This window comes from Mus pahari, chromosome 17 (assembly GCF_900095145.1).
Source record: "Mus pahari chromosome 17, PAHARI_EIJ_v1.1, whole genome shotgun sequence".
NCBI classification, from domain to species: Eukaryota; Metazoa; Chordata; class Mammalia; order Rodentia; family Muridae; genus Mus; species Mus pahari.
The window spans coordinates 11,117,011-11,130,208 of NC_034606.1; the positions used below are offsets into that span (position 1 = coordinate 11,117,011).

Consider the following 13,198-nt stretch of genomic DNA (forward strand, 5'->3'; position numbering starts at 1 on the left):
GATAGCATTTGAAATGTAAATAAAGAAAGTATCTAATAAAAAAAAATCTGATGTAACTAATTGGATGGTGATTACTGTTACTTTTATCACGTACCAACGTAAACTCCAAACCTCCTTAAGTTGAACCATCGTTAAGTTATGTCCTATCTGTATAAAGTAAATACCTGTCTAATGCATCAACATACCACAGACTGTTATGATAAACTGAAGATTCTGAAAATGTGTGAGACCTTGGGTGAATCAAGGATTTTCTAGGCAAAATCTTTATAACATCTACAAATGTTATTGCATATATTCTCTGGTCAAGGCCAAATGATTCAGCTTCCTGATAAATAAGTCTGTATCTGTGAATGTCAAATCCAAAAATGTAATAAGTAATTAGGACAACAGAAAGGGACTTCCTCATCAAAATAAAGCGCACTTTCCTGTCTTTCCCTGGTATTATATTTAGCATTTTTAAGCACATTACAAATAATTTCAAGATGGTACTTCAATATGTCATCAGTATTTTCAAATCCTCTACTTCCACTTAACTATACTGAAAAGATGACTGATAATTTAAAACAAATATGTGGTATTTCAATAGTAGCTTATTGTTTTGTAATTTTATAGCATATAAATATGCCAGCAGTATGATAACTGGTAAAAAGTACCTCTGTCTAGATAATGTAACCCAGAGTGACATATTGGAATTTTATTACCCTTTTTCCATCAGAGTCTCTCAAGATGTTCTTGGTAAAAATTCCAGATTTTTCTCTTATTTCAAACAGATCTATCTTTACATCTATTTAACTGTGCACTTTGAAACTGGATAAGTACCCGTATCCCACTCCTGGGCCCACATATAGACTGAGCATGATTCAATCTACCACCTAACTTCATAGTGCCCTTTCTAGATGGTGGATCACACAGGTGTGGTGGCTTTGCAATGGCCATTGTTACTTCCCTCTCAGTGAAGTGACTTTTGCCTTTTGAATTATAAAGGGTTTGGAAAATATGCAAGAAGTGTCAAATTATTCAAGTAATTTAAACTAAACTTCTGTCCTCCAACCCAGGCCACCATGTTTATTTCTATATGAAGTATAAAGTAGCAAATATCGCCTTGATCTGACACTTAAAAATCTGTGACCGAGCTGGTCCTGAAAGGAGGAATTGAAGAAAGGTGAAGGAAGCCAGAGTCAGAAAGTGCTATGCCAAGTAGGCTGACTCATAGAAACTGTTGTCTTCATTAAGGTGACACAAGATCACCCAAATTCACAAGACCACCCAGACTCCATTTGCCCCTCTGGGGAGATAGTTACAGGAATGGATTTGCTTTCATCTTACTTCTTCTCTGACCCAGAACAACCAGAGGCAGAGGGTAGCGAGACAGCAATGTGAATGTAAGATCTTCAGGGGAGACAAGTATTCAGTGCCACCCTTACCATTTATTATGATGATACCGTTATTTTAGATTTGATTAAAGGCATTCTTACATTTCTCCCCTAAAAAGTAAAGAAAGAAAGAAAGAAAGAAAGAAAGAAAGAAAGAAAGAAAGAAAGAAAGAAAGAAAGAAAGAAAGAAAATTGAAGCTGGTGTTTTATGAATGTTTTCATTTTCCTTTAAATAAACACCAAAATTTTAAATGATTACAAAACATAAATAACTACAAAATGAAAGGACAGTATAAGTCAAATAATCAGAGAGTATCATATTAAAGTACAACTGTATCCATTTGAATACTATAGTCGACATTTTATACCACAGTTAGATATAATATTAAAGAGTAAGAGCTTTTAGTTAAAGGCATTTTAAACATAATAGAATCCTTTCCTAGAAATTCCATGGACAAACTAAGTGTGATGGCTCACGTGTTTAATACCAGCACTTGAGAGACAGATGGAGGCAGATCTTTGAGTTCAACATCAGACTGTTCTACAGTGTGAGTTCCAAGAGAGCCAGAACTATACAGGGAAACCCTATCTCGAAAAACCAAAGTAAAATAAAGTAAAACAAAATTCCACAGACTGAGGCAATGTTTGTATTTTCATTTGTTCAAAAACAGAGGCATTGCTTGAAGGTGGAGCTTATGGTTGCTGCTGATCTTCTGTTTTCCTACAGGCACTAGCATTGTTCCCTTTCAGAAGAAACGACTGACCCATATGTCAGGGTGGATGGCTCTGATTCCAAATGCAAATCACATTAACTGGTATTTTAAAGGTGTGGAGCATTTAACCAACATATCATACACTTCCACATTCTATGGATTTAAGGTAAAGAAAGAGCTACAGAAAACAAAATGGCAGCCTACACTGTCATCCTCACAAACCCATCCCTTTCTTTTCTGAGGGTGCGTGTGTGTGTGTGTGTCTATGTCTGTGTCCATGTCTGTGAGTTTGTGTATGTGTGGTATATGTACATATGTGTATACATACAGTTGTGAACATCTGTGTCTTTTTCCGTTTCCACCTTATCTCCTTGGGTCAGGTTATCTCATTCAGCCTGGGGCTCAGCTGAAGGGAGAAAACCTCAGATATCCTTGTTATACAATGGAGTTAAAGGTGTTTGGGTCATGCCTGGCTTTTTCATGGGGCCTTGGAATTTAAATTCAGGTAATTGTGATTCCAAACCAAGCACTCTTAGCCATTAAGCCATTTCCTTAAGTTATTAGCTAGAATACTTTCACTTCACAAATCCATCTTTTTAAAGGCCTATGGTGTACCCTGTATGACCCACTCACTCAAAATGTAAGAAGGAAGCAATTCTTTGCCATGTTACTATTCTGTTTGTTTTTGTCCTTATTACCATGGCAATAGTGTTAATTTATTGAGTCCCAAGTATGATGTGTTTATTTTTATCATGAATTAAATATAGAACAGCATATGATATTTTATATCTCTCTATTTACATATTTGCAAATATGTATTATCTTTGGAAAGAAAAGTTTGTAGAAATTCCATACTCTAACCTCAGTTCCCCAGTGTCCAGTAATTACAGTCAGCATCTTGATGAGGTGTTCCCTTCAACAGTCTTCTACTGATACCGCATATGTGTGTGGCCCAGAAACCCTGTCTAGCACTATTCTAAATACTTAAGATACCACAGAGAAGATACCTTAAAAACATTTACACATGCATGATACTTACATATTAATATGCACATGTGAGTGAAGAACCTACACAACGTGTGTGTGTGTGTGTGTGTGTGTGTGTGTGTGTGTGTGTGTGTGTGTGTATGAAGAGAGAAAAGAAGAATGAGAAAGAGAAAGGAGAGAAATTCTTTTTTTTTTTTTTGGTAGAAGATTTTTTTTATTTTCTTTATTTACATGTCAAATGCTATTCCGAAAGTTCCCTGTACCCCACCCCCACCCCTGCTATCCTACACACCCACTCCTACTACTTGGCTCTGGCATTCCCCTGTGCTGGGTCATATAAACTTTGCAAGACCAAGGGGCCTCTCTTCCCAATGATGGCCGATTAGGCCATCTTCAGCTACATATGCAGCTAGAGACATGAGCTCAGAGGGTACTGGTTAGTTCATATTGATGTTGCACCTACAGGGTTGCAGCCCCCTNCAACACCTTGGGTACTTTCTCTAGCTCCTCCATTGGGGGCCCTGTGTTCCATCCAATAGCTGGCTGTGAGCATCCACTTCAGTGTTTGCCAGGCACTGGCATAGCCTCACAAGAGGCCGCTATATCAGGGTCCCTTCAGCAGGATCTTGCTGGCATGTGCATTAGTATCTGGGTTAGGTGGCTGATGATGGGATGGATTCCCGGGTGGGGTAGTCTCTGGATAGTCCATCCTTTCATCTTAGCTCTAAATTTTGTCTCTGTACCTATATCCTTTCATGGGTATTTTGTTCCCTATTCTAAGGAGGAATGAAGTATCCACAGGATGGTCAGCCTTCTTGGTTTTCTTGTGTTTTGCAAAATGTATCTTGGTGTCTAAGTTTCTAGGCTAATATCCGCTTATCAGTGAGTGCATATCTAGTGACTTCTTTTGTGACTGGGTTACCTCACTAAGGATGATATCCTCCAGATCCATCCATTTGCCCAAGAATTTCATAAATTCATTGTTTTTACTAGCTGAGTAGTACTCCATTGTAGAAATGTACCACATTTTCTGTATCCATAAGGAGAGAGATTCTTTACTTTGATAGAGCTAGCATTGTTGACGTAGACTGCAAAATGTGAAACAGAACTTAAAAACCAATTGAAGGGTAAACTGGAGCCAAACTTTGGTTGTAACACTCTGCATCAGCTAATAACACAAGATTAAAAGTAAGTCATAACAAGAAGCATATTTTTGCATAAATCAAGCCACACTTTTCTGCAAATATTTTAGGAAGAAGACTATGTAATTATATCACATAACTTCACTCAAAATCCTGATATGTTTAATGTTGTTGATATGAGGAATGGCTCCTCAAACCCATTGAACTGGAATTCTAGTAAGAATGGTGATTGGCATCTCGAAGCAAATACCAGTACTCTCTATTACTTGGGTATGTATTTATTACACAAAGTGATCTTTTTCCTAATAATTTACCTAAGGAGAACGATTTCTCAGTAGAAATATGTGATATACTGTAGCCTGTGTTATCAGAACTTGATATATATTTGTTAAGTAAAAGTACTAGACATAAAATTAATTCTATAAAAGTCATTTAATTTAGAAAACTTGTTTTTTTTAAGATAATGCTAATGTAATCATGTAAGGTCCTGATTACTTTATTTTACAGTATTAGAGATGAAGAAAATGACAAATGGTATACATTCCACTCATTTTAAAAATTATTTTTAGAAAATAAAATTATTTAAAAATAAATTTAAACTAAAACTTAAGCTATTCTTATTTTTCATGCATGTGTGTATGTTTATTTTATGTTTTGTTTGTATATGTGTATTGTACCATGTAGAAAACGAGTTATAGGCCGGGCGTGGTGGCGCATGCCTTTAATCCCAGCACTTGGGATAGAGAGGCAGGCGGATTTCTGAGTTGGAGACCAGCCTGCTCTACAGAGTGAGTTCCAGGACAGCCAGGGCTACACAGAGAAACCCTGTCTTGGAAAACCAAAAAAAGAAAAAAGAAAGAAAGAAAGAAAGAAAGAAAGAAAGAAAGAAAGAAAGAAAGAAAGAAAGAAAGAAAGAAAGAAAGAAAAAGAAAAGAAAAGGAGTTATAGACAGTTGTGAACTGTCACATGGATGCTGGGAATAAAATCAGGTCCTCTGGAAGAGTAACCCATGCTCTTAATTGCTCAGCTACCTCTCTAAACCCTTAAGGTGTTAGTGTTTGTTAGTGTTTACTTTTCATTCTCCTTAATACTTCATCTCAATATACTATCTATCTTGGTGAAGTTTCTCGATGCCTACTTTCATTTCTGTGTAAACAGTATTTCCAAAATGCTATGATTTTGTATACAGTTGAGTACTTCAGTCACCATGTTAACCTACTAACTGAAAACAATATTGATTTTGCTCTAGTGTCAGGGAGAAGCGACCTTCCTCAGAGCCAGCCCATCTCTGGGACCCTAGACCCTGATGGGAAGGACGTGATCATTAATTTCCAAGCTTACTGCTGTGTTCTCCAAGACTGTTTTCCAGTTCATCCACCATCAAGAAAACCAATTCCCAGGAAACGACCAGCCACTTACACGTACATAGACTTTCTTCACTGGATTTTGGTTTACAAGATACATCCACACTCATATTTCTCTAAATTTATAATCCACTCCCCAGGGAAAAAGTAAAGCTCATACAACTTATATGTAAAAGTTGCTAACAGTCTCATGATTGTGGAAAGTTGATCACAGATTTTAATTCTTTCAGCTAAAATGTTTCCCTTCTATCTCATCAGTTTTTATGGCTCTTTATTTTTTAACCATTTGAATCATCACTTTTTAATTAGTGTATGTGAATGGCTCTCTTATATTTCATTACTAGACATTTCCAGCAAGAAGATATAAAGCTTGTAATTACATCCCTTAGGAAAATTTTCATTAGCAAGTGTTTTCTAGAAAGCATAATTACATAAAGGGTAAGGCCTTCTCTTTCCAGTGGTCTCTTCATGTTTATTTCCATTTAATGCAGTCTTCATTTTGCATTACCCCAAACTCCTACCCTGCTGCTGTCCAGGGCATAACTTCACTGAATCCTGGGCAAGTAAGACATTATGTTCTCTACTCTTCTGTTCACAGAATCTCCCCAAATATGTCCTCAGCATGTACTTTGTGAGATAGCAATATTTGCTAGAGACCCACAAATGGATAAAGGATGCACTGATTTAAAATTTTTTATAGTCAGATCTTATAAGAAAACAGAATAATTGACAAATCTCAAATTAAATTAAATTGGTTTAAACTGTCAAGTATCAAAATAAGGATTTGGTGAGAAGAAATGTGTTCAAATTTTTAAAATTATTTTGCTCAATAGAAAAATTACATAGTTTGTATATGTTTTATACTACTAATTGTACATATTAACTTGGCTAGTTAGTAAGATTATTTAATATTAATTTCATATTCTACCATTCCTAAGACATCTAATATAATGCTGTGCCTTAAGGAAATACTCATTAAATACGGAGGTGATTATTAATAGAAGTATTACTTTTTTCCCAGTTTATGGTCCAATGAGTCATTTTGGCAATCATCGCCAGAGAACAATTATACTGTACCTCGCCCAGGAGCAAATGTGGTTATTCCTGAAGGTAAACACATAAATAAGTAAAATGTTAGCATTTAGGTAATATCAATGATGCAGTGGAGCAGATGTAGCAGTAGTTATGACTCCATCTTTAAGTATCCCACATTGGAGAAAAGCAAGTAGGTATAAAGGCATGGGCTTTGTTATTGTGTCTGGGTATGGATCAATCTTCTGGTTTTCTGGATATTGAAATCTATTAATGATAACATTAGCTGGGTGTGTGGCATGTGCCTGTTTTCATTTTGGCTCAGAAGACCAAGAAAAGGGTGTTGCTTTAGCACAGGAGTTCAAGGCCAATTTCAGAAACATAATAACAGAACACTAATAACAGCAACAAAACCACAATAGCATGCTTTCTGTGAGCTATACGAATCATTATGTGGAAAGAATTCATGAACTTCATAGACAAGACTGGCTCTTAGGCTTGTCAGTATTCTGCCACAAGCGTCAGTGTGCTGGTTCTTATTGTTTTTTTTTGTTTGTTTGTTTGTTTTTTAAGGAACATGGATTGTAGCTGATGTGGATATACCCCCAATGGAAAGACTCATTATTTGGGGAGTTCTAGAAATGGAAGATAAATCTGAGATAGGAGTGGCAGGCCCCACTTACAGAAGAGTTGTTTTAAATGCAACCTACATATCAATACAGGTAAGAATGAGGTCTTCTAATTTATATCATTAATCCTATTCATTTATGACATGAAAATTTGTGGGACTGGTAACAAGAAAAACATTTAGTCAGTGTGTAGACATGCATACACATACACACATACACACACACACACACACACACACACACACACACACACTGCCATAGCCCAGAAAATGTAAGCATCACACACATCTAATGTTTTTGTGCTCTTTTTAAATTGTGGCTTCATCTTCCTTACTTGGATAATTCACAGTCTACTCTTTTTGTGTGGTTGCTGCTATTTTAGTAATACTTAAGATATTCGTATTGTTATCATATAAATAAATATACATTATTATATAAAGATTAATTATTAATTATGCATTCACAACAACAAATACCAAATTCTTAGGTGTTCTGGGGAGAAAAGTAAAAAAAAAAATATTTAAAAAAAGACAGCATTTCATAAAAATGAATGGACATCGATGGGATTATGAAATCAAGAGTTACCAAGGGAATATTTCCATTGTTAGGACAATCACCCCCATTCTTCTATAAACCTCAGGTGGTCTTGAGCTTGTAACAGCTTGATCAGTTTAATTGTTTTACCTTCTTACTACTGTTTACAAGAAAAGAGTGGCTGAACAAAAAAAGCTACTAGGGATTGTTTGAAGAGAGCATTTATTGCACAAATAAACTTCTCTGGCGAGATCTGAAAGCTGCAGTCATGATCTATGGGTAGAGATATATAAATGCACACAGCAGCTTGATTCTATGTCCATTAGCAGCATAATAATACTGGGTTCTCCTCTGGGGCTTTTGAGCTCCCCAGACATGGATTCTTGGGCAGGTTAACATGCTCCAGTAGATGGCCCCATAAGCATGAATATATGGCCAACACAAATTGGTCTGTGTGGGTTATTTGCAAATTTGGAAAAGAAAACTAAAAACATAAAGTTAGGAACTGTGGGGAGGCAGGAGTGGATCTGGGATGGGAGTTGGGGGAGGAGTGGAAGGTGAATAGAATCCAAGTACACCATATGAATTCTCAAAAAATTAATAAAATTCTGTTTAAAATTAATTAGCCTTTCTTTATGAACATATAAAGTACAGGGACTAATTTTGATGCTTTCCAGATTTTGGACAGGTTTAAGGGTTTGTGGTAAAATAAAGCTAGTGTGAATCTTCCACTGTTTAGTGGTTGGGTAATGTTGGATATATTGTCCAACACCTTTCATTTCAGTAGCAGTTTCCTCACCTGTGCAATAAAACTAAAAATATCAACCCATGGGTTTAGTATAAAGGACAGTTTATAATTAGTACAGATAAGGTCTTACATTGGGTCTACATTAGTCAGCAAGCATTTGATAGCAGCCATCATTATTAGCAGTGATAGCCATAACTGGTATGGCTGAGATAGAAAAGCTAGGAGCATATTTTGTGTATGACCTATTGTATACAAATACAGTACAGTATGTTCAAACAAAGCTTAGGTCTTAGAAGATCTTAGTTCTTGGTCTGATTCTAACAGTAAATAGATACTGAATTTGACCTTGAAAAAAAAATCATTCAGACTATCTATCCTAAGGCCAATAGGTTAAAGTCAGTTCCACTTATAAGAACAAAATGCCTCCAATTTACTTACAGAGACTTCCAGGAACGTCTTAACTTTCTTTTATGGATAAGGTTTCTCTACTCCGTTTGTTTAAGTACTAACAGTTTTCTGTCTCACTGTAGGGAGGGAGATTAATCGGTGGCTGGGAAGATAACCCCTTTAAAGGAGAATTACAGATTGTTCTTCGAGGAAATCATTCTACCCCAGAATGGGCTTTTCCAGACGGACCAAATCAGGGGGCAAAGGTCTTAGGTATGTGTTAGCATGCTAAATGTCTCAGATCTTTTCTTCTTAGTCTATTTCAAAATACACAGGACTTAACTCACGATTGTATGGCATCACAATCTTTTTTGTTTGTTTGTTTGTTTGGTTGGTTGGTTTTGGTTTTTTCGAGACAGGGTTTCTCTGTGTAGTCCTGGCTGTCCTGGATCTCACTGTGTAGACCAGGCTGGCCTCAAACTCAGAAATCTGCCTGCCTCTGCCTCCCAAGTACTGGGCATCACAATCTTTTATAGTCATTTCTTTATACTAAACACAGGAGGATAATTTTAAAACATTAAATAATGTCACATTACAATTTAGTAGCCGATATGGATGTGTGTATTGCAAATCGAGCTGAAAGGTATTCTAAAACTAAATTTAGTAAAGCTCTACATATCAGTATCGTTTCTCCCTAATCTTTCCTTGATTTAAAAGAGCAATAATACTCTTTCATATATTATGCCTTCCCTCTAACACACTCTTTTCCTAACATAATTCCATTTTCAGTATTCATAAGCAGTCTGGGGCTCAGTTGGCTCTACAGTCAGTTACCCACTTACTGCCTCTGAGCTTAATTTCCCCGAGGCATCAGTGTATTGTGCACAGTCCTATTTAAATCTGGAAGGCAAAGGTCTTAAAAGAGTTTAATTTGACCAGAATTAACAGCTGCTTTTATTAATACTCATATTAATAAAATTAATTTGCATATTCATTTAGGAGACTCATAAGAGTGGTACAGATGCAGGCAAACTTAGTCTTAAAGATATTTGTTTTTCTGTTTTTTTTAAATGGCATTATTACAAATATTACAAACATCAAGGAAAAATACTATTGAAAACATATTTTTCCAGCTCATACCTTAAGGAAAACTAGTACTATGTGACAACTTTCTATGTTTTCAGTTTAATCTATTTGTCTTACACATACTGTTTCTTTTCTAATATCTATTGTGTTATCATTGTATTAAAACATGGTTAAAATGCATATGTCATTTGTTCTTAGAAGCTTTTGGTTTTTTACTAACATATTATGGATATATGATCCAGATCAATCAGTGTCAACAAGCAAAGCTCTCCTTGATTTAGGATACTGCTCCCCACTATTAATACAATTGAAATATAGTTAATCATTATGTGCATCTGCATTAATTCCATTTTTTATTATTATTTCCAAAATAATGTTGTGGTAAGCCTCCTGATTTACATTACCTTATATGCTAGATTTACTATGGTCTAGATTCCTAAAACTAGGTCAAACTGCCAACACTTTTGCACAATCACCCTCAATTCATTCTCCAATGTATAATAGCTTTCTGAAATACATCAGTAGATAGTCCCATTCTACACTAGCCCCTAACTCAGGACTCTATGATAAGTAAGAATTATTCTCTCCTTCAGGAGTGTTTGGTGAGCTGGACCTGCATGGACTTCCACGTTCAGTTTATAAAACTAAACTGTTAGAAACTGCAGAAGCAGGCTCCAAAATCTTATCTCTGGTGGATGCTGTGGACTGGCAGGTAGAAAACAAAAATTCGTTATAACATGAATATACCATCAGTTTACTTGAAACAGTTTCTCCCCTGTTTTCTGTTTACTTCCTATAATTAACAGTATAAAAAATGTATATCTTACAGTCAGCTTGCAAGGGATGACCTGATAACAGTTAGTTAAAAATTGTGATGTCCAAAGTTCTTCAAACTATATAAAGAGCATATGGGTACCATAGAAATAAAAGAAAAAATATGAAAATTGTGGGTTCTAAATATTTGTAGATTTTAAATTCTTGCAAAAAAGAGTAAAATTATGTTAAGTATATTTTACTTTTCTCTTGGTTACCTCATCACTTGTTATCTTTGATGTTAAATGTTTAAAACTTAGAGAAAAAAACCACAATGACATTAAGTAATGCCTGCGCTAAATGAGAAAATAGAATACAAATAGTCACTTCATACTTTTGACTTTTTTTACGTTTTGTTGATTCATTGTGTATGTGTTTCTGTGTGGAGGTCATTGAGAGTAGAAGACATAGCATACATGTGTTTGTGGATATGGGCTTGTATGTATATGTCATGGTACATGAATGAACGTCATACTCTAAAATTCTTAACATCAAGGCATATTTATTGTTAGAGATATAAATGTATAGTTTATTACTTCAGGTAGTTTCTGATTGCTACTAAGATATATATTTAGAATTGTTTATTGATTGTTGCTAAGAACCATAAATCTGCTTTAAAAATTCCTGTTGCACTTGGCACTTGAATTTTCCTAAGAAGGGAGAAGATGTTGTAATAACCACCACAAGCTATGATCTACGTCAGACAGAGATCAGAAAGATTGTTAAAATCCTGCACGGGCACAAAATTCTCATCCTCAATGATAGCCTTTCCTACACTCACCTTGGTAAGTGGCTGCTCTTTAACCAAACGGATATATAATTAAAGTGTCTGGGAATGGTCATATTTTAATTATGTACCCTGTAATTATAATTCTTTGATTAAACTTCACAAATATTTTTCAAGAATAGTTAGCTTTGATACCAGTGGATCCTACTGTGTATGTCTTGCTGTCCAATATCGTTTACTATATGTATTCTTCATCTATTCATTCACTCATTCAGCAGATATTCAACAAAGACCATTTATATAGCGTTCTATAGAGCAAATCCCTGCCTTTTTCTTTTCTAAGCTTCTAAGTAATTCTTGATCTATCATGGAATTTTAAAAACTTTTATCCAGAGGTTGGAAAGATAGCTCAGCAATTGAGGTCACTTCTTCCAGAAGTCTGGGTTGTGATTCCCAACATCCACACAGTGACTCATAACCACCTATAGCTCCAGTTTCAGTGGACTTAACAGCCTCTTCTGGCCTCTGAATGCACAGAGACATGCGTGTGGTGATAAGACATACATGCAAACAAAACACCCCTAAGCATACCATAAAAAAAGATATAAATTGTATCTGATACACAACAATTTATTTATATAGAATTCTGGTACATATGCAACATGCTTTTGAATGTAGAGCCATGCCAGGTCTAGGAGCTTGGGAAAAAAAAGTACTATCTATTCCTTGAAAATTCAACTCAGAACGTAGGGCAACATTCTTTAAATAACTCTGTGTTTCCTCACTGATTAAAATTAAAACTAACATTTCAAGTTGCATTGCAATAATGTTTTCATGTATAACTTGATATAATTGCAAACCACTTTCAAAGAGTATTAAACAGTAGCTGTTATTTAAAACAATCTTAAGCGCGATCTGTTCCTACCATGTTTAATTTTCATTAGCATGTATTCATTGTACATGATACAGTGATATATAAGGATGTCTTCATACATGTATACAATGTACTTTGAATTTGTTCCTCCCATACTATCTTGAGATATTCACTATTCATAAGAATTAAGCCCTTAACCAAGCCTTTGTGTTCATCAACAGAATAATGAATAATAAAAATATAGTGTATTATATGTTTAAAGTTTTTCAGCCACAAGGAAAAAAAATTATGTTGTTTTCAGCAAAACAATTGGAAATAGGCATATTGACTGAATTAAGTTAATCTCAGGAAAACCAATTTCGGACTTTTTTTTTCACATTGTGCTTCACAGATTTTTACAAACGTATAAAACTGTTTGGAGGGTAGAGAAAAGCAATAACCCTCTTAATTTCTAATTTTAATAATCTTTTATTTTAAAGAGATGATATATCTTGGATGTATTAAGTATGATCTAAATCAAATAATATCTTAATTTTAGGTTGACTTTTTTTTTTCTTTTTTTTAAGTTTAATTTATTATATTTATACGAGTACACTATAGCTGCTTTTATTTATTTATTTTTTCATTATTTTCTTTATTTACATTTCAAATGCTATCCCGAAAGTTTCCCATACCCCTCCCCCCACCTCTGTCCCCCTACCCACCCACTCCCACTACTTGGCCCAGGCCTTGCCTTGTGCTAGGTCATATGGAGTTTGGAAGACCATGGAACCTCTATTCCCACTGATG

General features: G+C 35.2%; 1 protein-coding gene across 1 annotated transcript in view; it reads left to right on the forward strand.

Annotated features, from left to right (window-relative positions):
* The window catches only part of Pkhd1l1 (PKHD1 like 1), a 144,720-nt gene that overhangs the window by 92,471 nt on the left and 39,051 nt on the right, over window positions 1-13,198 (forward strand). Inside the window, exons 51-58 of the mRNA XM_029548042.1 lie at window positions 2,101-2,252; window positions 4,326-4,485; window positions 5,465-5,636; window positions 6,601-6,689; window positions 7,185-7,333; window positions 9,053-9,182; window positions 10,589-10,707; window positions 11,464-11,593. Coding sequence (XP_029403902.1) covers window positions 2,101-2,252; window positions 4,326-4,485; window positions 5,465-5,636; window positions 6,601-6,689; window positions 7,185-7,333; window positions 9,053-9,182; window positions 10,589-10,707; window positions 11,464-11,593 — 1,101 coding nt within the window. The remainder of the gene's footprint in view (window positions 1-2,100; window positions 2,253-4,325; window positions 4,486-5,464; window positions 5,637-6,600; window positions 6,690-7,184; window positions 7,334-9,052; window positions 9,183-10,588; window positions 10,708-11,463; window positions 11,594-13,198) is intronic.